At 45.6% G+C, this 27,889-nt stretch overlaps 1 protein-coding gene across 24 annotated transcripts in view; it reads right to left on the bottom strand.

Moving 5' to 3' along the window:
- The window catches only part of LOC121859966 (calcium-dependent secretion activator-like), a 381,073-nt gene that overhangs the window by 279,086 nt on the left and 74,098 nt on the right, over nucleotides 1-27,889 (bottom strand). For 19 of the 24 annotated variants that reach the window (XR_006087793.1, XM_042356942.1, XM_042356928.1 and 16 more), the window contains exons 2-4: nucleotides 8,835-9,063; nucleotides 7,226-7,240; nucleotides 706-744 (exon numbers count right to left, since the gene is read on the bottom strand). Coding sequence is in view for 23 of the 24 variants with exons in the window: in XM_042356942.1 (XP_042212876.1) it covers nucleotides 706-744; nucleotides 7,226-7,240; nucleotides 8,835-9,013 (233 nt within the window). In the remaining variant the exon portion in view is untranslated. The remainder of the gene's footprint in view (nucleotides 1-705; nucleotides 745-7,225; nucleotides 7,241-8,834; nucleotides 9,064-27,889) is intronic. The other 5 variants (XM_042356923.1, XM_042356930.1, XM_042356924.1 and 2 more) reach the window with 5 other exon arrangements.

Genomic DNA, 27,889 nt, shown 5'->3' on the forward strand with positions numbered 1-27,889 from the left:
GCGGCAACACTTACAACAGGAAGGTCTTCATACTGACTAAGAGGAAAAACTACGTCACATTACTAAAACCTCCTTCAAGACTAAAAGATTCCTAAGAGGCGCCGGGAAGAGTAAAACAAAAGCAGGTTATTTACACACAGGATACACTACCACACGTCACTGAAGAGCGAGCGAGTGAGTGAGTGAAGGGAGGCATAGGACGGACAGTGTACACGTATATAGTGAAGATGTAGTGGCAGTAGAGGGTAGACACACTGAACTACAGCCTTCACACAACAGAGGCGCCACCCGCCACACCTCCCCACCACCAGTACTAACGAGAGCGCGAAAAATATAAAAATTAAAAAAACAAATCTTTACCAGATATTTATACAATTTATGAATTTCTTTATAAGTATTATTTATTATTCAAGACTTTATTAAGTGATTGCAATACTTTAACACAAAAGTATAATGAATGAAGAGAAAAGCTGTTATTTTAAGTTAATTTAATTAGAACTTTTTGGTCTATATTAAATATGTATAGTTCTAAATTTTCTCAAAGGATTTCTTGTATTTTAAAGCAAGATCACGTTTAATTATTAATATGGATTATTTTATTCATTTAATTATTGATGCCATTATCTACTGTAGGTGGTGGTGGTGCAGGAGGGAGGCAGATGGTCGCCCGGCACACCAGTATAAAAATAATGGAGTTGAACAAACCTAGTGTCATACCCTTGTCCCGCCCTTATGCTGGCTCGCCTGAGGAGGGAAACTTGTGTTACCATCTACAACACGACACACTCATCTACGGTACACTAACAAGGTCAATTACAGCTATGGTATCCAAAAACTGTCAAGAACTTCTAATTGCTACTTATATATCTAATCAAGGGGGAAATTTAATTATATCTTTGAAGAGAGATAATACTGTATCAGGCTAAAACTCTCTAGGAAGCTAAGTTAAAGCTAATTATCAATGGTAATTAGTGGTTTATAACACTACAATTATTTCTAAATAATTTACTGAAAATCTAAAATGCAATTTTTTTTAATTAATCATCTATGGGAGAGGTTATTAGGTGGGTCTGGTCAGTAGCACAAAATACAGGACTGTTGATTACCTGAAGAAAACAATATTAATTTACTAACTATACAGTATATATATATATATATATATATATATATATATATATATATATATATATATAATATATATATATATATATATATATATATATATATATATATATATATATATATATATATATTATTATTTTTTTTTTTTGAGTATGTGTCAGTAAACGAGAATAAGACGTTAGTGTGATGTTACACTACTTTTTACGAAGAAAAAAATTGGTCAAATTGTGTTTGATCATTTACAGTAAGTAGTTAACATTTAGTGAGAAACACGTGACACAGCAGTGACCCGGCCGAGGGCTGGGTGCAGTGTAACTAATTAGTGGTGTTTATGTTAATCATTTACATATTGTTTATGGTGGCATCACAGCTACTTATTGTGAGCCATTCAGTCAGGATTACTTTAGGGCAACAGTTTAATTCTCTCTTAATTCTTTCTCAAAAGTATTTAAATACTGTATTTTTATTGCTGTATTTCAGTAAATAATTATTTTCCTTGTAAATATTAATTGTTATATTGACTTTCCAAATATTACAGAGCCAATCAAACCATCTTAATGTTTGTTGTCTATTATTGTATAGCGTGACACACACACAGACACGCACGCACACGCGCGCATGCACACGCGCACACACACGCGCGCGCGCGCGCGCACAACACACACACACACACACACACGTGACCAGCAGGGGTCAAAGATGTTTTCATAGCAAGCATGTAGCTTGGTCAAACGCAGCTGGCCTAGTGACGTACGATGGTCTGGCAGCAGTGAGTCGACCAGAGATGTCTCAATATGATGATATCACATTTAAAGCTCATTACTTATATCACTAATGACTCTTACTTGATGACTAGATGCATCACTTAATAATTGTAACTCCCAATTATTTAGTGTAAATTATTAATTACCTTTGTTAGATATTTGCAACGTCAATTGAGGATGATTCATGGCTCAACGAGATCATTTTCCTGACAGCTATTTCAGTAACGCTGCTGACACTGATCTCAGGTGTTCATACCAAGGCGTCGACACATAGCAACCCTTCCTTCTGAGAGAAGCTTCTAGAAGCTTGAACCCATGCATCATACTTCATGACGTCATTGTTATTTAGCCCCAAGGTGGTCTCGCCCTGGAGAGCTAGGCAGTCTGTGGCTGGACTCCAAACATTACTGAACTATCACTGAGCAGTTGAGAGACCACTTCAGTCCTAGAAGATCCGAGTCTACCTCAGAACTAGAATCTCTAACACTGCTCTCGCCTCAGTATTAGATCAAGTGGCAATCCTCCTCTGTAGATACAAGTGTACTATATATATATATATATATATATATATATATATATATATATATATATATATATATATATATATATATATATATATATATATATATATATATATATATACATATATCGACTTGTATCCGCCCACCCATCTCAGTGAAGTGAACTAAGATAGACTTTTATAAACGATTTTGTATAACTTCCATACATAAGTGTGAGCCTTCAAGAGAAGTTTTCACGAACACACACACAGTAGGCAGTTTACACTTCATTATCTCATAAGGTCATATAAATGATTTTCATTTCACAATAGTTCCTGGCATAATCAAATTAACACACCCATTTATTCTATGCATTAACAAATAAATGGACTCGTAATTACTGATAATTACTAACAAATGGGTCCATTTACTGCTTCACGCTACCAGCTGTGTGTGTGTACTGTACCAGCAGCATCAACACGAGGACAACATCAACGGAGGCAACAGCAGAATCAACAGGGGCGGGAGCAGCAGGAGTAACGGGGGCAACAGGGGTAGAAGAAGCAACAGCGGTAACAATCACAGCAGCAGTAAGGACAACAGCAGTGACAGGAACAACAGCAGTAAGGACAACAGCAGTAAGGACAACAGCAGTAAGGACAGCAGCAGTAAGGACAGCAGCAATAAGGACAGCAGCAGTAAAGACAACAGCAGTAACAGGAACAGCAGCAGTAAGGACAACAGCAGTGACAGGAACAGCAGCAGTAAGGACAGCAGCAATAAGGACAGCAGCAGGGACAACAGCAGTAATAGCAACAGCAGCATGACAACAGCAGTAACAGGAACAGCAGCAGTAAGGACAACAGCAGGGAACAGCAGCAATAAGGACAGCAGCAGTAAGGACAACAGCAGTAACAGGAACAGCAGCAGTAAGGACAGCAGCAATAAGGACAGCAGCAGTAAGGACAACAGCAGTGACAGGAACAGCAGCAACAGTGACAGGAACAGCAGCAGCAGCAATAAGGACAGCAGTAAGGACAACAGCAGTAATAGCAACAGCAGCAGTAAGGACAACAGCAGTAACAGGAACAGCAGCAGTAAGGACAACAGCAGTAACAGGAACAGCAGCACAGCAGCAGTAAGGACAACAGCAGTAACAGGAACAGCAGCAGTACAGCAGCAATAAGGACAGCAGTAAGGACAACAGCAGTGACAGGAACAGCAGCAGTAAGGACAACAGCAGTAATAGCAACAGCAGCAGTAAGGACAGCAGCAGTAACAGCAGTAACAGGAACAGCAGCAGTAACAGGAACAGCAGCAAGGGACAGCAGCAGGGACAACAGCAGTAACAGGAACAGCAGCAGTAAGGACAGCAGCAATAAGGACAGCAGCAAGGACAACAGCAGTGACAGGAACAGCAGCAAGGGACAACAGCAGTAACAACAGCAGCAGTAACAGGAACAGCAGCAGTAAGGACAGCAAGTAACAGGAACAGCAGCAGTAACAGGAACAGCAGCAGTAACAGCAGAACAGGAACAGCTAAGTAGGACAGCAGCAAGGACAACAGCAATAAGGACAGCAGTAAGGACAGCAGCAGTAACAAGAACAGCAGCAGTAACAGGAACAGCAGCAGTAACAGAACAGCAGCAGTAACAAGAACAGCAGCAGTAACAGGAACAGCAGCAGTAACAGGAACAGCAGCAGTAAGGACAGCAGCAGTTACAAGCAGCAGCAGCAGCAGTAACAGGAACAGCAGCGGTAAGGACAGCAGCAGTAAGGACGGCAGCAGTAACAAGAACAGCAGCAAGGACAGCAGCAATAAGGACAGCAGCAGTAAGGACAACAGCAGCAGCCAGGATAGCAGCAGTAACAGGGACAGCAGCAGCAAGGATAGCAGCAGTAACCAGGGACAGCAGCAGGGACAGCAGCAGTAGCAGGGACAGCAGCAGCAACAGTAGGGGCAGCAACAGCAGGGGCGGCAACAGAGGCGTGGACCAACAGGTGGGATTAATGCGTTAATGGCGTCTAGATCCGCCGTGAAGCTCTACAATAACATTAACACAGCCCGGCTACCTCACTGATGGCTCCGAGGTCCTCTATAGTGCCCTCTCCTGTGTTAGTGTGTGCCCGCCTCACTCACTCACACACACACACACACACACACACACACATAAGTCTTCAGCCCTCATGGGACGAGGACGCAATTTGTACTCTGTGCCGGCCTGTCGCCTAACCTACCCCCCTCCCCCCCCGGCTAGGATTTATCAGCATCCTCCCACCAACAACACAATGCAAAGGCTGACGATCACTGATATACAAAAATAATTATTTAAACTCGAAAGGAATAGAAACAAGTGTTGTAGAGTGTGACAAGTCAATAGTGTTCCGCGGTCGGAGCATATCAGGACCAGGTGAAGGGTGTGGTTAACAGGTGCAGCTTGTATCAGCCGGAGGGAGTGTATGGTCATAACTATCCTCAGTGAAACCTTCTGTACCGTGGGAAGGATCTCGTTAGTGTCACTATCAACTCACAAGGCAGTTGACAAGAGCGGCTCCCTTATAGCCACTGAGAATATTACCAGATCTATTGCTAATTTATATATTCACTTCATGTTTCTTCTCTGTTTACTACTGAAAGCCTGTGTCAAGCAAGTGACCCGCTCTCCAAATTCACCATATGTAACTTTCATCGTCTTTATTATATATTATCAGCCTTTTGCCTCCATGCTCTTTCACCAAACATTACCTCACTCGTTTTCAACACTTGCTAAACCGGGATTTTTTTATTTTTTCTTAATATGACCAATCTCAGAGACATTGTGATGCCATATGCACGGGATATTAGGACAAATTCTAAGGTTGAAAATGCAATATTTCCACCATCATAAGTGCGATGATCTGGAGAGGCTTGTACCAAACTCTCCTGGTCCAAACATTAGGAGGAGTCTCAAAATCTCCAAGGGCCCATTATTTTATGTACTTAAAATATGGCTGACATTGTATCTACTATTTGTTAGGATTATAAAAGTTCTGGGGCGTGATTTTTTTTTTTAGGGTCTTAAATTTAAACGGGAACACAGCGGTTGTGCTCAGTGGGGTCATTTAGCTGAACCACCACTGCCTCACCGATCATTCCAAAGTACTTTAAACTCTGCTAGTGGGGGACACGTGACACGGGGATCCTCTGCGGTGACACACAGTACTGGGGCACTGGGGGGGGGGGGGACATCATGTGAAACGCATTACAAACTTATTTTACCTAGACTAGTTTACAGTTTGTACAAATTGGTACGAAATAAGTGAGTTGTTCTTGTGTCGTGTTTAGGCGTCTTCATAAATCAGAATGTGATATACATTTCAAAATACAGCTGTAGTGAAGCCGTACCCCCACACACCTTTATTATAAAATAGCCTCTTAATCACCAACGTATCTTTTGTTAAGCCTTAAATATATATACACTCATTAATGTTTTAAACTGTTGCATATAAAGCCCACGTTATCTTGAGTCTGCCAAGGGCTGTAGGGTAAACAATATTCCAAAAAATGTGATAAAATGAGTTATCCTTTTTTATGAGACGAAACAAAACATTTCTAAAATATTCAACAAAAGCGAAGAACAAAAAGCGTTGTAATTCTAATGCTGTTTGAGGGTGAGTGTTAGGCAATAAGACAACGGAAGAAAAATTTTGATAACCCTACCGAGACAACGGGAGTCACAGAGTTCATTAGGAAATTCATCGGACGCACCGTAAAGATACTTTTTTTTAATGTGTACTGTACATTACTGCTGTGTCCGACATTACCCAGGCTGATACAACGATTTTTTTTTGTGTGTGATAATTTAACAGGAAAAGATGTTAAAACCACAGAGGAGATGAACTTACCTTCTCCAGACAGTATTGTGTTGTGTTGGTGGTTATTACTGAGAAGTTTATAGGTCGTCATTCCGTATATTTTAAAACTTGCCATTTTACATGCAGAAACACCTGAACTAATCCTACTTCAAATGCACACAAGCCTTCTGCATTCATGGGCATATGTAGAGCAAGTTCTCATACAATACCCTCAAGTTACGTGCACGCTTGATCAACAATAACACGGTACTGGCGAGTACTTGTCCAGCCAAAACACAAGGTCTTTGGCTGTATAAATCCACATTACAATACAGTAAGTGAGGATGGAAAGCCTCACATTAAGAGGTCGTTTATACAACCTCTCCAAACAAACTTTTATGGGACTTTGAGTTTCAGTAGTGAGGCATTTACTCACTTCAATGTAAATTTGGCATCGGCCGTGTAGTAACTCCAAGCCAGAATAATAAACGAACAGAAAACGGTAACAAGATGCACTGCTCTATCACACACTGTTGACGCTGTTCAGGTCAGCTCTAGTAACAGGCTCTGTATATTGTGTCGAGTTCAAGATTCCTACAACCTCCATGCATATGCAATTAGGTCTGCCGAGAAGACCCTAAAAATAGGTTATGATCATGCAGAATACTGAACAATACTGAACAATACTGAGCAATACTGAACATACAGCCCGAACTTCTAGGTGAAAATCAGATCAAGACTTGGTAACTATTAAACCAAATTATTTCTTAATAATCCTTAAATCATATGATGTAATAATTATGTGTTGAGGATGTTGTGTAACATGGCAGCGTGCTGTTCCCCCACCAACTGGGGGCGGATGATGCGTGACAAACTGGCAGTCTGTCTGGAGAACTGCAGCAGCCAAGCCATGCACGAAATTGATGAAATGAAGTTGCAAGTTTGGACGAGGCTGTATGGGCTGCAACTGTGCAAGAGGCAATATGTCAATATACTGAACTTTACCTTTGTCCGTGTTTACTGTAAGTAAGTTAATAGTATGATTATTTTTGTCCAAATATTGTATTAATGAATTTTATTACAGCTATACATAAGATACATGTTCTTGTTACGGTACACTCAGCATTATAACAACACTGTACTGTAGTGTTGGTGAGCATCTACAACGCCATCGGTCTGCTGAACAGTTTAACAGCACAGCACAACACAAGTTCACAATTTACCACTTTGTAACCATCGTCATCGATGTGTAACACTGTCTCCTTGCACACGTTACTCTGTCATCCGGCACTCTGCCACACGTTACTCTGTCATCCGGCACTCTGCCACACGTTACTCTGCCATCCGGCAACTCTGCCATCCGGCACCGTGCCACCCGTTAACCTGCCATCCGACACTCTGCCACACGTAATTCTGCATCCGGCACTGTGCCACCCGTTAATCTGCCATCCGACACTGCCACAAGTTACTCTGCCATCCGGTACTGTGTCACCCGTTAATCTGCCATCCGACACTGCCACACGTTACTCTGCCATCCGGCACTGTGCCACCCGTCATCCGGCCACTCGTCACGTTGCCATCCATCACTGCCACCCGGCACTAGTCGGTATATTAACACCGTGGAGAAGTGTTCAGGTACTCTACAACATTGATTATTTTGGGAGTCAATAAGCCGGTCACCTCACTCAGTGTGTCATCACCACTTCTTCTCCGTCTCATATATAACAGTACTCGTCTTCTTTATAAAACTGTATTTTTGTTTCCAGCTCAGCTTACCAGCTAAAGAATGCCCATCACCTTTTGCTATGATGTAGTACATTACGTACAATAACCTTACAGGAGACGTGCCGGTGTACACTCCCACACGACAAGTGGCCGGTGTACACTCCCACACAACAGATGTTCAGTGTACACTGACACAAATGGCTGGTGTACAACACTAGGCCTACATGGCTAATATACACCATGACAGGTCTACATGGTTAGTACACACCGCAAGAGGCAAATGGCGTGTATACACAAGTTGATTATGGCTCGTGTACACCACAAGTTGTACTGTATATGGCTCGTGTACACCACAAGTTGTACTGTATATGGCTCGTGTACACCACAAGTTGTATACGGCTCGTGTACACCACAAGTTGTATATGGCTCGTGTACACCACAAGTTGTATATGGCTACCTTATGACTTCTCTTCACGCTCCGGATTATACTCGTAGTAGACTCGTATGTCTCATGATACGTGGAGTACTCCAGTGTCCCACCACACCCGGATACACTTAACAACACTTGTCATGTACGTGTATTGGTCACAACCTTTACGTTACAGCATCATAACTTTACTTCATGAGTGTTGAATGAGTACAGTACATCCTGGATAACAAGCTCATCCAGTATTTATCATCATTAGTGTTACTTGGCAGAAGAAATGTGCGAGGTATCAAACACCCCTTAATAAGTCTGTGTGGACCAGGTGTGTAGACCAGGTGTGTAGAGACAGGTGTGTAGAGACAGGTTACAAGTTAAGGATAGGTGTTACGGTGAGGTAAAAGAACATTATACCATATGGGCCAAGTTAGTGTAGGGGGTGGAGAGGGAGAGGGTAAGACTCACCTGGGGAGGGAGGTGGGTACTCCAGGAACCTGCAGGGAAGGAGCAGTGCTTGTCGCGCCATCGGGAACGTGTGTATCGTGACTGCTAGCACCATCGGAACGGGAAGAGTGGCCACGTCCGACGGGTTTCTCCTGCACCCCATCGTCAGATTCCTCCTCTGAACTGCTCGGTTCCAGCATAATGGTGACGGTGTGTGTCCCGGCACTACCTTCAGCAGTTGACCCGCGTCCTGCAAACAACACAACAGTAATATTAGTGATGATCTTCTCTCAGTGGTCAAGGTCCCCCCCCATAACACCTTACAGTTTATGGTCCTAAGGTAGTTAATGTTTAGTTTAGTTCACATCTTTTATAATACTCCTTAAGCTAAAAACCACTGAATTTCCTCAAAGTTAATGATGGATAATGTTAATACTGTAAGACGCGCCAGATGCCTCTCATTACCCTTAGTGGATAATGTGTTTAATGATCCGTCTATCAGGTTACAGTACACACACACACACACACACACACACACACACACGAAATAACGTAAATATCACGACATTCGGTTCAGTCTTGCAGGAGAACTTGATACCGGAGTTTAATTTATGAAAGACTACGAGATGTCCTCAGTGTGTCAACAACATCCTATACTATGTGGTGATGGTACGAGGTCTTGTCACCATACACTATGTGGTAATGGTACGAGGTCTTGTCACCATACACTATGTGGTGATGGTACGAGGTCTTGTCACCATACACTGTGGTAATGGTACGAGGTCTTGTCACCATACACTATGTGGTGATGGTACGAGGTCTTGTCACCATACACTATGTGGTGATGGTACGAGGTCTTGTCACCATACACTGTGGTAATGGTACGAGGTCTTGTCACCATACACTGTGGTAATGGTGCGAAGAGGTCTTGTCACCATACACTATGTGGTGATGGTACGAGGTCTTGTCACCATACACTATGTGTTGATGGTACGAGGTCTTGTCACCATACACTATGTGTTGATGGTACGAGGTCTTGTCACCATACACTATGTGGTGATGGTACAAGGTCTTGTTACCATACACTATGTGGTGATGGTACGAGGTCTTGTCACCATACACTATGTGGTGATGATACTAGGTCTTGTCACCATACACTATGTGGTGATGGTACAAGGTCTTGTTACCATACACTATGTGGTGATGGTACGAGGTCTTGTCACCATACACTATGTGGTGATGATACTAGGTCTTGTCACCATACACTATGTAGTAATGGTACAAGGTCTTGTCACCATACACTATGTGGTGATGGTACAAGGTCTTGTTACCATACACTATGTGGTGATGATACTAGGTCTTGTCACCATACACTATGTAGTGATGGTACGAGGTCTTGTCACCATACACTATGTGGTGATGGTACGAGGTCTTGTCACCATACACTATGTGGTGATGGTACGAGGTCTTGTCACCATACACTATGTGGTAATGGTACGAGTTCTTGTCACCATACACTATGTGGTGATGGTACGAGGTCTTGTCACCATACACTATGTGGTGATGGTACTAGGTCTTGTCACCATACACTATGTGGTGATGATACTAGGTCTTGTCACCATACACTATGTAGTAATGGTACAAGGTCTTGTCACCATACACTATGTGGTGATGGTACGAGGTCTTGTCACCATACACTATGTGGTGATGATACTAGGTCTTGTCACCATACACTATGTAGTGATGGTACTAGGACTTGTCACCATACACTATGTGGTGATGATACTAGGTCTTGTCACCATACACTATGTAGTGATGGTACTAGGTCTTGTCACCATACACTATGTAGTGATGGTACTAGGTCTTGTCACCATACACTATGTAGTGATGGTACTAGGTCTTGTCACCATACACTATGTAGTGATGGTACTAGGTCTTGTCACCATACACTATGTAGTGATGGTACTAGGTCTTGTCACCATACACTATGTAGTGATGGTACTAGGTCTTGTCACCATACACTATGTAGTGATGGTACTAGGACTTGTTACCATACAATATGTGGCTCGTGGTGTGGCCTTAACCTCTGAGACAGGGGTGTGACTTGTTATGACACCACACGTCACCACAACATATTATGCAAATTCGGAGATGATGGCCACGGGTAGGTAGTAAATATTGGCTTTATCAATATTATTCACCTTCACTAGAGAGCAGCCAGGTCGTACACAAGGCAGGTAACGAGGAAACTACATTTTGGAATTTAGGGCCACAAACACTGGTGTTATCCCTAAAACGCTTTTTTATACAGTGATTCAGGCTATGGATGGTCCCCAGGGGCTGGTACCCAGGGAGTAAATGCCTTTACTGTATAGAGTTTCCTTAAAATAAAATAAAAATATGCGGAAAAAAATATACATTTCCATCTAAAATTGCGTTTTTCTCAAAATAATAATTCATAGAATAGAAATTTGTGGCTCAGAATGCAAATGAAAGAGCGCGTCTGAAACTAGTGGAAATGAATGAGTAGAAAAGCTACTTTTTTATTTCTTGATACTAAAAAAATCAACAAAATTCATATATTTTCTCAAAAACCCTTGTCTAGTGATGACTACCTGGGGATCCTCGCATTGCCCGGGTTTGTTTTTGAAGGACAGCTCATAACCTACACTGCCCTTATGACCACACTATCATCTACACAATACACTTCCAACAAAATATCCAGTACATTATACTTGGCCAAAATGTGAAGAGACCTGCCGCGATACACCAGACACAAATCTTGCCGGAATACTGTAGGGACAAATAGGCCCGCTGCAGTTTCCTCCATTTTATGAGACGATCGCTGATTGGTTTAGACTCTTAGAGGATGTAAACATTAAAGATGGCGTGTTTGATTTTTTCCTGAATGAGATTATAATTACTACAACACAGTATTTATTAAATGAATATGTTTTTCATGTCCGCTCAAACGAAAATCCACTGGCCGAGGCTCCATTAAAAGTTACTGGTATTCACACACTACAGATGCCCTAGAAAGATGGAATTTATTTTCTCATAGTTAAGAGAAAAGCTAAACGTTATATATATATAGTGTGTTGACAGTGAACCAAGACAAAAGAGGGACGGGAGGCGGCTAATGGCTTCCCCCGTAATATTCTCTTGTTGACATTAGCGAGGACGTGCGGCACACACTGCTGCTCCCCCCGCCACGCCGCCATTTACTGAGTAATAACTTCACCTGCCATGACTTTCAGACTTGTCCACAACTGATATGGGCTCTCGCTGACGTCATCACGAATACAATAACAAATATGTTTTCCAATGATCAGATACCCACTTCCCTCTCACTTCACCACCTCACTCACCCTTCCCTCTCACTTCACCACCTCACTCACCCTTCCCTCTCACTTCACCACCTCACTCACCCTTCCCTCTCACTTCACCACCTCACTCACCCTTCCCTCTCACCTCACCCACCCTTCCCTCTCACTTTCACCACCTCACTCACCCTTCCCTCTCCACTTCACCACCTCACTCCACCCTTCCCTCTCACTTCCTACCTCACTCAACCTTCCCTCACTTCACCACCTCCTCACCCCTTCCCTCTCACTTCACCACCTCACTCACCCTTCCTCTCCTTCACCTCACTCACCCCTTCCCTCTCACTTCACCTCACTCACCTTCCCTCTCACCTCTCCACCTCACTCACCCTTCCCTCTCACTTCACCTCCTCACCCTTCCCTCTCCTTCACCCACCTCACTCACACCCCTTCCTCTCCTCACCACCTCACTCACCCTTCCCTCTCACCTCCTCACCTTCCTCTCACCTCACCACCTCACTCACCCTTCCTCTCCACCTCACCACCTCACTCACCCCTTCCCTCCTCACACCTCACTCACCTTCCTCTCACCTCACTCACCCTTCCCTCTCACTTCACCCACCTCACTCACCTTCCCTCTCCTTCCTCTCCTCACCCTTCCCCTCTCACTTCACCCTCACTCACCCTTCCTCTCACCCTCACCCTCACTCACCCCTCCTCACCACCTCTCACCTTCCCTCTCCACACACCACCTCACTCACCCTTCCCTCTCACCCACCTCCTCACCCCTTCCCTCTCACCTCACTCACCCTTCCCTCTCACCACCTCCTCACCCTTCCCTCTCACTTCACCACCTCACTCACCCTTCCTCTCACCACCTCACTTACCCTTCCCTCTCACTTCACCACCTCACTCACCGCTTCCCTCTCACCACCACCTCACTCACCTTCCTCTCACCACCTCCCTCACCTTCCCTCTCACCACCTCACTCACCCTTCCCTCTCACTTCACCACCTCACTCACCCTTCCCTCTCACCTCACCCACCCTTCCCTCTCACTTCACCACCTCACTCACCCTTCCCTCTCACTTCACCACCTCACTCACCCTTCCCTCTCACCACACCACCTCACTCACCCCTCCCTCTCACCTCACAGATTGCTCGGTGGTGATACGTCGTCTTGGTAACAAACTGGAAAAAAAATTCTGATTCCTATTTTAGATTTTTATTTTTTCCCCCAAAGATTTGTTATTTCACTTTCTCAATCTTCCTCTTCCTTATGTTTTTAATTCTTTAGATCATAACCGAGCCAATTTTACTTCGTTTCTGTCCACAATTTTCACAGGAAGCAACAAAAACAAATTATTATCGTGTAAAATATTTATTCGCCATTATAAGTGATTTTTTTATTCGCCATTATAAGTGACTATTTTGTATTCATTCGCCATTATAACTGTTTTTTTTATTGCCATTATAGCTGACATTTTTTTATTCGCCATTATAAGTGACTTTTTTATTCGCCATTATAAGTGACATTTTTTATTTATTCGCCATTATAACTGAATTTTTTATTATTCGCCATTATAATTGAATTTATTTTTTAATCTTTCTGCCCACTTATGATGAGCAATGTGGGATTATCTTCACTTTAATTTGATAACCAGCTTCATTAACGTCGCCACCTGTCTACTTTAATACACGAGGCAGACCATCTCTTTATCACTCCCCAGGGTCACATTGTGGAAGACCCAGTAGTTATTTCTCCCTTCTTGCTGCAGTCATCGAATCCTTTCACCACCTCTACTGCTTCCTTATGTACAGCTATAGTCCCCCCCTCTCCTGACCCCCCCGACACACCCGTTTCCAATATATATCTCACCCTCTCTACCCTCCCCCCTCTCTCCTTTTCAGCCTCTCTTTCTTCATCTACTTAGTAATTCTAGACACTGTTGAACCACCAGACAGAGCGTGAGGTGAGGCGGGTCTGTGGGGTGGGGCGGGTCTGTGGGGTGGGGAGGTCTGTGGGGGTGGGGCGAGATGGGATTGACCCTCTGCACGTCTTTCAACACCCCCACTACACCCCCTAGGGCCACTATTGTTGAAGGGTATTGTGATCACCCGAGCTGTAAGTGAGTGTGTGGGTGTTATCGTCTCCCTGGGTGTGAGAACGTCGACTTCCTCCCTCCCAACAGTCTTAAATCTTTATATTGCCTCAGTCTGACGATCACTGAACCTTATCGTCTTCTTGGAGGCCACAGGGTGAAAGGTCAAAGTCACATCCATACAAAATGGCTCAGAGGTCTTAAGAGTAAGAGGGGTGACCAGCGCTGTTGTGACCCAAACTTTTACAGTGCATCTTTTCGTGGTCACTCTGTGTGCTATATTCTATACGGTTCTTTAATGTGACAAATATTATTCTATCTTGATATTGTCATCATTGTGTGGTTACTTAACGCTATGTAACTTTCTTATCATCTTGGAGTTCCTCAGCGTTGGTCCTGTTATCGCTACTTGATACTAGAGGTCACCTATGAATCTTTGTGCTGCTTATTTCCATCACCAAGGCTAAGAATGTTAGGTTAATGTCAAAACTGTCAGGGAAGATAACCCGCTCGGCTCTGGTGACGGTAAACTGTCAACAACACTCCTTTGTTTAGTTTATAAATTTCTCCAAGCGACCACTCCCTTCCCTTCCCAGCAAACTTTACTGAAATTGATTTTGTGAAACGATCAAACTTTTACTTACCAGATCCTTCTATATTCTGCAGTGAAGGATACTGTATTGTGTAGTGGTTTATACAATGTAGTGGAGGACACTGTACAGTATTATATTTCACTTATGTGTGCCCCCCCCCCCCGCCAAATAGATCGTCGTAGGAGGCAGTTTTATGAGTCCGTGTGGGGATGACATAACCCCCGCAGCGGCGAGTTATATAACGGAGGCTCGTAACTCCCGTAACATCAGTGGAGCGAGGCGAGGCTTCCCCTGCACATGACACATTGCTCCCCCATATGAAACCAGCCGCACCAGGCACAATCATATTTAATTAATAACTGAAGGACAAATTTATTTTATAATATTATGATTATAGAAACACATACAGTACTGTACACACACGTCTTGACCACCATGGATTGAGGACGTGTCCTTAGCACTCTCGTAGCTGCCAGGGGTCGTCTGTTGACCCTGTCCCACCTTCCTCCCCTCAACTCTCCACCAGAAAACACCAATAAAATCTCACCAAGAAACCGGTACAAAGACCGATGATCAACCTATGACCGATGAAAATAGTGTTGTACAGTTTTAACACCTCCCAAGCCAGTGTTGAGTATTAACACCTGCCAAGCCAGTGTTGAGTATTAACACCTGCCAAACCAGTGTTGAGTCGTAACAGCTGAGGGTCGCGGCCAGTGTCGACCTTCACATCCACTACTGAGACCCCAGGACGCCACGTGGAAGACAACAACTCTACCAAACACCACATATGAGCCGAGAACTCCCACCATCACCCTGTTTAAACTGACTCTGGTCGACATTGTAGCACCACCTCTCACCTCCCTCTGTTCACCACCATCACACCTTCATCTGGGACAGCTGCTGCACCATCCTCGCTCACACCTCATCCTCGGGTTACTGTTCCATATCACAGCAGCATCAGGGCTACACCAACAGTCCCTCCCCAACCAATGTAAAGACCACCAGATTTATAGTTAACTTTTGCTGAAAATTTACTAATAACCTTTTTAAGAGCCACTTGTGCCTATTCCTCATGTCCACCGACTGTGGGAAATTTTAACCTTAACTGTTGAGCATCGTGAAGGAGGTAACTATACAACACCTAGCCTCCTGACACACACACACACACACACACACACACACTAAGGGAGAGTAAAGAATAAGCCGGTGAACTGTTAATTACGGCAATATACTGTGTGGAGAATATATCAAAGAGATGTTATAACGAGGAAGCCCGCATCTTGCACCCCAGCCGGCCCTTGATGATCCACCGAGGAGCAGCAGCTGGGTTTTAAGAGCCTCCTGGCAACTGCTTGTTACACCTCGTCGCTTAACTACTCGTAAACTTAACGACCCGTAAAATCTTGTCCGTCTAAAGCAAAAATTAATGACCGTGTTAAGGATGTAGGAGGGTGTGTGTCTGTGTGTGTGTGTGTGTAGTGAGACCTCCAATCTGCTCCCTCTCTGGCCCGTGTGGCATAATACATGTAAAATAATGTACCGGTAGTGTATGGACAGCAGTTGTCTCGGTATTTCTTAAAAGTTTTTCTTCTCGTCTCTTGTGTTTCTACTTCAGGTCATTGAGGAAGAAACGTAAAACCAGATATACGAACACCTGGTGAGCCGAGGCAAAGGGGGGGGGAGTTTGCTTCTATTCTCGAACATCAACGATAGATGTTAACGGTGACGTGACCACACACACACACTTCATATTTCGTCTTTAAAAAAATGCCCTAAGGAGCATCATCCCAGTCAAGTCAAAATATTATCACAATCAATCATTCAGACTTAACTATAAAAAACATGAAACTGTGACGTAGGGAAGAGAGAGAGAGAGAGAGAGAGAGAGAGAGAGAGAGAGAGAGAGAGAGAGAGAGAGAGAGAGAGAGAGAGGGTGTGTGTAAAAAAAAACCTTCCTTCCCTCGAGATATGCAGAAGAGGAAGGCCCCATGTTAGTATAAAACCCGCCCTTATATTTACATAATGACCGCCAGACTGGAAAAACAAAACATTAGGTATTCAAATGATAGAAATCAATCTAATTTAGCTGAACCTTACGCCACCGCCTCCTCCGCCACACCGCACCCACTTGCCCCGAGTCTCTTCACGCTCTAAATCCCTCACTACACACAAACCAATTTTTTTCCGCATCTTTAAATCCATATGATATAAGCAGGTCTGGTGTGTGTGTAAGGTGCCTTAAGATAATATTATAGGCCTATAGCACCTGTCACCTCACACCCAGACACAAGAACAAACTAATATTATAGGTGGGGCGGGGCGGGCTCTCTCTCTCTCTCTCTCTCTCAACAATATACAGAAGCGATGCAACAAATAAACCATTTCTTACCAACTCCCACATGACCCGTCGCCATCTTTTCTTGCCATGTTGGATCTAACCTTTACATGTACTATACTTGTGGACAACACGATTTGAAAGTGAAATAAACGAGCATGTTTCTACAACTTGAATCTGGACGGATATGAAAAAATGTTCTGGACGGATTTGAAAATGTATAAAATGCAAATTGTCCGCCTCTTGGAGTTGGTTCAGAGGGGCCCAGGTACACTACAATGGTGGTTTTTTTTTTTTAGTTTTTGTGTATACATTTCCGCGGCATTTAACGTTGTCTGGAGAATTTGTATCTCCTCGTTGGGATGAAAACTGTGAGCGAAGCAGGAGGGGGAGATCGGCCATGGTCCCTGATCCTGCCTCCACACACACTGTTACCTTGTTATGCTTCACCCAATTATTCTTCTAGGTTATTTTTTTTAGGCCCTGACGAGAGAGAGAGAGAGAGAGAGAGCCACCGCCACCTCCAACACGATACCTAATTATTTACAACCTATCCAGTGATGACGTCTGTTAATCCTCCGAGACTAACGCCAATGAGAGCTTCACCATCGATTACTGATGGTGATAATACCTCTCCCGTCTGCCACACTCTGCACTATTGTTGTCTTGTCAGGGACCTGTTTCTGGGTGTATGAGGAGAAGCAAGCACCACCTACCAATACCACCCCGACTCACTACATATACACGATACAACATCTATACACCGGTCCACACACACACACACACGTTGCTATGTTGTGTGTGTGTGTGTGTGTATGTATTCAAGAGGTGAAGCCATCGTACTCAAGGGGTTAAGGGACTTTCTTATACATTAAGTTAAGCAGTAGAGGACGACCACATACTACTGATGATGATGATGATGATGATGATGATGATACACAATGTGACGGGGAAGGTGAGGAAGGTGGAAGAAGAGCCGAGGTAAGATAGTCTGAGGAGAAAGCTAAAGAGGAGGAGGAGGAGGAAGTGGCAGAGTTGAGTAGACATACCTCTTGGTCAATGGAGAGTAATGAATGGGGGGTCATGCAGGTGGTGGTGGCAGTGAGGGGCAGTCCTGCAGGTGGTGGTGGCAGTGAGGGGCAGTCCTGCAGGTGGTGGTGGCAGTGAGGGGCAGTCCTGCAGGTGGTGGTGGCAGTGAGGGGCAGTCCTGCAGGTGTGGTGGCAGTGAGGGGCAGTCCTGCAGGTGGTGTGGCAGTGAGGGGCAGTCCGCAGGTGGTGGTGGCAGTGAAGGGCGGTCCTGCAGGTGGTGGTGGCAGTGAGGGGCAGTCATGCAGGTGGTGGTGGCAGGAGGGGCAGTCCTGGGTGGTGGTGGCAGTGAGGGGCGGCTCATGCAGGTGGTGGTGGCAGTGAGAGCAGTCCTGCAGGTGGTGGTGGCAGTGAGGCAGTCCTGCAGGTGGTGGTGGCAGTGAAGGGCGGTCCTGCAGGTGGTGGTGGCAGTGAGGGGCAGTCCTGCAGGTGGTGGTGGCAGTGAAGGGCGGTCCTGCAGGTGGTGGTGGCAGTGAGGGCAGTCCCGCAGGTGGTGGTGGCAGGAAGGGCGGTCCTGCAGGTGGTGGTGGCAGTGAGGGGCAACAAGCAGGTGGTGGTGGCAGTGAGGGGCAGTCCTGCAGGTGGTGGTGGCAGTGAGGGCGGTCATGCAGGTGGTGGTGGTGGCAGTGAGGAGCAGTCCTGCAGGTGGTGGTGGCAGGAGGGGCAGTCCTGCAGGTGGTGGTGGCAGTGAAGGGCATTCCTGCAGGTGGTGGTGGCAGTGAGGGGCAGTCATCATGCAGGTGGTGGTGGCAGTGAGGGGCAGTCCTGCAGGTGGTGGTGGCAGTGAGGGGCGGTCATGCAGGTGGTGGTGGCAGTGAGGGGCAGTCATGCAGGTGGTGGTGGCAGTGAGGGGCAGTCATGCAGGTGGTGGTGGCAGTGAGGGGCAGTCCTGCAGGTGGTGGTGGCAGTGAGGGGCAGTCAAGCAGGTGGTGGTGGCAGTGGCTGGGCAGTCCTGCAGGTGGTGGTGGTGGCAGTGAAGGGCAGTCCTGCAGGTGGTGGTGGCAATCATACAGGTGGTGGTGGCAGTCATACAGGTGGTGGTGGCAGTCATACAGGTGGTGGTGGTGGTAGTGGGCCACCATTGGGCTAGATGATGCTGGGGATTTTCCAGTCATTTTATATTTTTGCGTCGTGTGATGGAAGGCGACCCAGTTTTTTGCTTTTCTTTGTGTGAATAATTTTGTCTTCTTTTTTTTGGCTTAATAGTTTTGTCAGGAATAAACAAAATAAAAAAATATCTTCCACTTATAAACCAGAGCTGAACGAGTCATGTTAAATACCGACGGAGACGGGACTAACATGATAAACTGTGGGGGGGTAAAGGGAGAGGAAGGGGGTAAGGGAGAGGAAGGGGGTAAAGGGGAGAGGGGGTAAAGGGGAGAGGGGTATGGGGAGTGATGATGTGGGTCAAGAGGTGAGAACCATCACATGTGGGGAGGGCCGGATCTGTCGCACGAGGTCGATGCTGGCCGCCGGGATGCTGCCTGGCCACCTCCACTGCCACCTCCGTGCTATACTGCCCTGGCCACCTCTATACTATACTGCCCTGGCCACCTCTATACTATACTGCCCTGGCCACCTCTACACTGGCCTGGCCACCTCCACTGCCCTATTACCTCCGTACTATACTGCCTACCTCCACACTATACTGCCCTGGCCACCTCCACTGCCCTGGCCACCTCTATACTATACTGCCTGCCACCTCTACACTATACTGCCCTAGCCACCTCCACCCACCTCCTGCCCTAGCCCCTCCACATGCTGCCTGGCCACCTCCCACACCCCCACACTATACTGCCCCACCTTATGCCCTGCCTCCACCTTACACCTCCACACTATACTGCCTGCCTCCACCTCCACTATGCTGCCTGGCCACCTCCATACTATACTGCCCTGGCCACCTCCACTATACTGCCCTGGCCACCTCCACACTATACTGCCCTGGCCACCTCCACACTATGCTGCCCTGCCACCTCCACACTGCCCTGGCCACCTCCCACACTATACCTCCACACCTCCACACTATACTGCCCTGACCCACCTCCACACTATACTGCCCTGTATACCCCACCTGCCCTGCCACTCCCACACTATACTGCCCTGTACCTCCCACCTGCCACCTCCACACTATACTGCCCTGTACCTCCACACTATGCTGCCCTGCTGCCCTGCCACCACCCACCTATACCTATACCCCACCTGGCCACCTCCACACCACTATACTGCCACCTCCACACTCTGCCTGGCCACACACACTATACTGCCTGGCCACCTCCACACTATACTGCCCTGGCCACCTCCACACACTATACTACACTATACTGCCCTGGCACCTCCACACTATACTGCCCTGGCCACCTCCACTATACTGCCCCTGGCCACCTCCACACTATGCTGCCTGGCCCCCACACGCCTGTACCTCCACACTATACTGGCTCCACACCACACCATCCACACTACTGCCCTGCCTCCACACTATACTGCCACCACTACCTGCCCCGGCCACCTCCACACTATACTGCCTGTACCTCCACACTATACTGCCACACCTCCACACTATACTGCCCTGGCCACCTCCACACTATGCCCCATACCTCCCACACTATACTGCCTGGCCACCTCCACACTATACTGCCCTGGCCACCTCCACTATGCCCTGGCCACCTCCACACTATGCCCGGCCACCTCCACACTATACTGCCCTGGCCACCTCCACACTGCCCCCATACCTGCCCTGGCCACCTCCACACTATACTGCCCACCTCCACACTATACTGCCTGGCCTCCACCTCCACACTATACTGCCCTGCCCTGGCCACCTCCACACTATGCCCTGGCCACACTCTGCCCCACACCTCCACACTATACTGCCCACACTGCCACCTCCACACTATACTGCCCTGTGCCTCCACACTATACTGCCCTGGCCCCACACCTCCACACACTACTACTGCCCTGGCCACCTCCCACTATACCTGCCCTGGCCACCTCCACACTATACTGCCCCCAGTCTACACACCCCCCACAACCGCTGGACACTGTAGCAGTAAGATATCTCTCTCTCTCTCTCTCTCTCTCTCTCACACAAAATGGTCGACAGTCTTGCCTTTAAACCAATTAACAGATCGACAGTCTAACTACCCTGTCAACACACTCCGAGGACACAGTCTAGGCCTGTTAACAAGTTTCAACATCATTACAGACAATTATGTAAGGCTTTGTCTACACTCACACCAACCAATCATAGCCCATCAACAGTTGTAAGGCTTGGTTACCCACATCTTGTGATAAGTTACCACCATCACCAGTTGTAAGGCTTGGTTACCACACCATCACCAGTTGTAACCATCACCAGTTGTAAGGCTTGGTTACCACACCATCTCCAGTGTGTAAGGCTTGGTTACCACACCATCACCAGTTGTACGGCTTGGTTTACCACACCATCACCAGTTGTACCAGGCGGCTTGGTTACCACACCATCACCAGTTGTAGGCTTGGTACCACATCACCAGTTGTAAGGCTTGGTTACCACACCATCACCAGTTGTAGTAAATCACCAGTTGTAAGGCTTGGTTACCACGCCATCACCAGTTGTAAGGCTTGGTTACCACGCCATCACCAGTTGTAAGGCTTGGTTACCACGCCATCACCAGTTGTAAGGCTTGGTTACCACGCCATCACCAGTTGTAAGGCTTGGTTACCACGCCATCACCAGTTGTAAGGCTTGGTTACCACACCATCACCAGTTGTAAGGCTTGGTTCACAGTTGTAAGGCTTGGTTACCACCATCACCAGTTGTAAGGCTTGGTTACCACGCCATCACCAGTTGTAAGGCTTGGTTACCACACCATCACCAGTTGTAAGGCTTGGTTACCACACCATCACCAGTTGTAAGGCTAGGCTTGGTTACCACACCATCACCAGTTGTAAGGCTTGGTTACCACACCATCACCAGTTGTAAGGCTTGGTTACCACACCATCACCAGTTGTAGGGCTTGGTTACCACGCCATCACCAGTTGTAGGGCTTGGTTACCACACCATCACCAGTTGTAAGGCTTGGTTACCACACCATCACCAGTTGTAAGGCTTGGTTACCACACCATCACCAGTTGTAAGGCTTGGTTACCACACCATCCTCAGGTAGTCATAACGATCCACCTCAGCCAACACATCTCCAGGTGTTTTAACCAATCCACCCAATCACTGTATCCAACACCATATCCACACTGCCTTGACTTTTATTTTTATTTTATTATTAACCTAACCTAACCTAACCTAAACCAACCCAACTTACCGTAACCCACCCAACCCAACCTAACCTACAGCATTAACTATGAGCCAAAACACTTAAAACAATAAGTAATGAATCAACTGTAAACACAACTATTGAAAACTTACAATCCAGTTACCATTTTGTTTTGTTATTTGAAATTATTTGTGCAACTTAATAATTACACGAGACATTAATAGAACAACTCAATAAAGAAACAGAAATACGTTGAATAATACCCGCTGAGAGAGAGAGAGAGAGAGAGAGAGAGAGAGAGAGAGAGTTCTGAGCCGTCACACACCGTCACCTACCACGACCTCATCTGGTATTATTCTCTTCCTCCCTCGTGTCACCTCACGTCACCATCACTCACCTGTAAAGAAAGAAAGACAAAATAACTAAGTTACTCCTGGAAGATAAATAAGTTTCCGTCAGGGAATTACGGGTAGTTATTATTATGTATAGTGAAGATTAAAAAAAAGGGGAGAACTAATGTATACTTTTATTAAGACACGGGATACAATATTTTATTTTACGTCAGATCCCTACACGTAGCTAATACCGTGGGCTGCTCTCTCACACACACACACACACACACACACACACCGCTACCTCTCAGCCAAAGAATGAAATAAAATCTTCTTTGCCAATAACCTCTCAAGTTCCTCACCACACACACACACACACAGTCTAAACTCATTAAGTAAACAGAGAAATCCTACAAGCAATTAAGAGAGTCAACCCAATTCCCAATCACCAGGTCTATTGCAAAGCTAACTGGAGGGAGAGGACGATTGGCGTGACTAATTGTGAAGGGATTATGTTTGACAGGAGTTATATAAACACAAGACCAAATGTTTGTGTCATCTTGTGAGAACGTGTGTGTGTGTTATGGGCGTGGGTGGGCAGTTATGGGCGTGGAGTTGGCAATTATGGGCGTGGGTGGGCAGTTATGGGTGTGTAGGCAGCCCCTTATGTCAGATCACCGCTACTAACTACCACCACCATCACCGCCACTACCACCATCACCGCCACCACCACTACCCCATCACCACCAGCAGCAGTAGTAATAGTAGTAGTGGTGGTGCCCCCTCCCCAGACGTCTGCCAGGCGAGAAGTACACATCAGTTACCTCCATAATGGTGCCTGGATGTAAATTATTCGGCCAGGAGGAAGACCAGAGCCAGTAGAGACCTCTGTATGTGACGACCAGGTGGGAGGAAGGGGGGGGAGTGATTAGTGATGAGACGATATTTAACTAGTCTCTCTCTCTCTCTCTTTCTCTCTCTCCACTAAACAGTAATACAACTAAGTTTCCTTTAATTGAACGTATCCGAACCTAACCTAACCTCTCTCCAACCAGGAACGAACTCTTACCAATGGTTTTAAATTAGACAAATTTTGATTTAAGCGCGAGATAGGTAAACACTGGTTAGGAAATAGAATAGTGAATGAATGGAACAAGTTACCGAACATCATCATTAATTCGAATACGCTGGATAGCTTCAAACATAGGTTGGGTGGATATATGAGCGATAGGGGTTGGGTGCAAACGGAACTTACCCAGTATAACCCGCTGCAGTTTCCTCCATTCTTATGTAGACCTAACCAGACCTAACTAGACTACATAGACCTAACCAGACCTAACTAGACTACATAGACCTAACCAGACCTAACTAGACTACATAGACCTAACCAGACCTAACTAGACTACACAGACCTAAGCTATCATCACCCGACAACTATTCGCATGTAAAGCGTGGCAGCAGGCAAACTAACCCGCCCATCACACTCAGATGAAGGCAGCGGGGGAACTAGCCTTACTCGCCACGTCCTCCTTTAGGTAAAATAAAACAGGTATGCATAAAACATTAGCGAGACGTCAAGTAGATCCGCTGAGGAGGGGAGGAGGGGATAAGTGGTTGGGGAGGAGGAAAGGTGGGAGGGGTGAGGGGAATAAGAGGGGGAGGTGGAGGAGGAGGGAAGCAGAGCAATGTGTGCAAGGACAACAAGAACCTTAACAAGGGGATCAAGTTGCGACAAGAGGATTCTCAACAAGTCTGGAGCTCACGACATGTTGAAATACTTGCCGATATATATTTTTTTTCTTCTTTTCAATTGTATAACTCGTAGAGGATTTACAAGTTGTGTGTTACTGTGTGGAGCAGAGGAGGGTGGCGGGGAAGGCTATGTGGTTGTGTTGGTTAGGTTAGGTTAGGCTGGACGAGGCAGTAACACACACCTCACGTCACAAATGGTGTAGTACTGTCTCTCTCCCCAGGTTGTGAGGCGGCGGCTTCTCGTAAACACACACTCTCTCTCTCTCTCTCTCTCTCTCTCTCTCTCTCTCTCTCTCTCTCTCTCTCTCTCTCTCTCTCTCTCTCTCTCTCTCTCTCTCTCTAATCCCATCAAACATGAAAACATTCCTTACCCTCCACAACGTTTATACATGTACAACCTCACATACACTACATAACTTCACATACTGTACACATAACCTCACATACACTACACATAACTTCACATACAGTACACATAACCTCGCATACAGTACACATAACTTCACATACTGTACACATAACATCACATACAGTACACATAACTTCACATACTGTACACATAACTTCACATACTATACACATAACTTCACATACAATACACATAACCTCACATACAATACACATAACCTCACATACAGTACACATAACCTCACATACAGTACACATAACTTCACATACAATACACATAACTTCACATACAATACACATAACTTCACATACAGTACACATAACATCACATACTATACACATAACTTCACATACAATACACACAACTTCACATACAGTACACATAACTTCACATACAATACACACAACTTCACATACAATACACACAACTTCACATACAGTACACATAACTTCACATACAATACACACAACTTCACATACAATACACACAACTTCACATACAGTACACATAACATCACATACAATACACACAACTTCACATACTGTACACATAACTTCACATACAATACACATAACTTCTCAAAGACTCAGATATAAATGGTTATTATATTTCCTAAACTAATAACAAACTCTTTTGACTCCTCTATGATCCATCACTCAAGACATTAACCTGATACCTTCTGAACTGGACTAGTCACGTCAATCACTCACTCTCATTTCTAAACTAGTTCGGCCAGCGTTCCAACACCACAGATATCCACCTTCCGTAACACAAAAGGCAAAACACACATTGGAACACAAACACAAGAGTATGAATGAGTTATAATGCTCGTAATACCTGTAGTCATTATGAACCAAGCACAACTGGTGGGTTAGGTTAGGTTTAGTTAGGTTAGGTTAGTCCATAATTGAGTTTGGGTAGACAAGAGGTTCTCCAAGATGGAACGTCAACAAAAGCCACTGGCCCTCGCAGATACCTTCGTTGGGCCGACTGAAGAAGGTGCGTGGTGGTGACGCTAATGAGTGTAGCTCGTCACCACGTCTTCAACGGGCAAAGTGATGAGGTTGTCCTGGCAGTGTGTGTAAAGCTGGAGAGTTTTCTGGTAGAGGCAATACAGGTCTACTTCAGGTCACACTACAACAGGTCTACTTCAGGTCACACTACTACAGGTCTACTTCAGGTCACACTACTACAGGTCTACTTCAGGTCACACTGCAACAGGTCTACTTCAGGTCACACTACAACAGGTCTACTTCAGGTCACACTACTACAGGACTACTTCAGGTCACACTACAACAGGTCTACTTCAGGTCACACTACAACAGGTCTACTTCAGGTCACACTACCACAGGTCTACTTCAGGTCACACTACCACAGGACTACTTCAGGTCACACTACAACAGGACTACTTCAGGTCACACTACAACAGGTCTACTTCAGGTCACACACTAGCCAACACAGGTCTACTCAGGCCTGGCTGACCACAACAGGCTCTCATCAGGTCACACTACAACAGATCTTCTTCTTCAGGTCACACTCATACCAGATCTTCTTCAGGTCACACTACAACAGATCTTCTTCAGGTCACACTACAACAGACCTTCTTCAGGTCACACTCACAACAGATCTTCTAGGTCACACCACAACAGACTTTCTCTTCAGGTCACACTACAACAGATCTTCTTCAGGGTCACACTCACAAACAGATCTTCTTCTAGGTCACATCACAACAGATCTTCTTCAGGGTCACACTACAACAGAGATCTTCAGGTCACACTACAACAGGTCTTCTTCAGGTCACACTACAACAGGTCTTCTTCAGGTCACACTACAACAGGTCTACTTCAGGTCACACTACCACAGGTCTACTTCAGGTCACACTACAACAGGTCTTCTTCAGGTCACACTACAACAGGTCTACTTCAAGTCACACTAAATCAGGTCTTCATCAGGTCACACTACAACAGGTCTACTTCAGGTCACACTACAACAGATCTTCAGGTCACACTACAACAGATCTTCTTCAGGTCACACTACAACAGATCTTCTTCAGGTCACACCATTACACCAGCGTGAAAAAGACAGAGGCGACACTTGAAATGGGCAGCGCAAGACGACCTGAGAGAGAGAGCTGTTGAGACAAGTGGGTGTGTAATGTGTTCCCAGGGAGACTCCCCACCCACCCCCACCCACCCCACCTCTCTTTCTTCACCCCATCAACTCCTGTCTTCTTCACCCCCCCACCCCCCTCTCTCTCTCTCCCCCACCCCTCCACCACCCCCTCCTTCAAGACGCTTCTGGTCCTCTTTCCTAGTCTTGGCCTCGACTCTTCACAGGCGCCAACCTTATATCTTATCGACTCTTACTGTTTACATTCTGCTGCAGTTTTGTCATGTGTATTTGACAAGACACATTTACTTTCATCCACTGGTTTTATAATCATGATTCAGTGTGGCTTAAAATTACAGTATAATTAACGTAAAATACCAGTCTGGTAAAATTAGTGATTTAATTGATATTGATTTAGTTGATAGAAACACACTGAATCACCTTTACATAACCCTGATCATCATGAAAATTGTTTCCGCCTCAAATCAAAAAGTAAACCATACGGGAAGGGTCACGTGTGTTTTGTATTGTGTAAATTATTAAACTATACCGTATGATCTTTTCTGACGACAACATCCTACTTCTGACGACAACATCCTTCTTCTCGCGACAGCATCCTTCTTCTGGCGACAACATCCTTCTTCTCGCGACAACATCCTTCTTCTGACGACAATATCCTTCTTCTGACGACAACATCCTTCTTCTGACGACAACATCCTTCTTCTGGCGACAACATCCTTCTTCTGACGACAACATCCTTCTTCTGACGACAACATCCTACTTCTG

Source organism: Homarus americanus, unplaced genomic scaffold (genome assembly GCF_018991925.1).
Source record: "Homarus americanus isolate GMGI-L3 unplaced genomic scaffold, GMGI_Hamer_2.0 scaffold38393, whole genome shotgun sequence".
Taxonomy (NCBI): Eukaryota; Metazoa; Arthropoda; class Malacostraca; order Decapoda; family Nephropidae; genus Homarus; species Homarus americanus.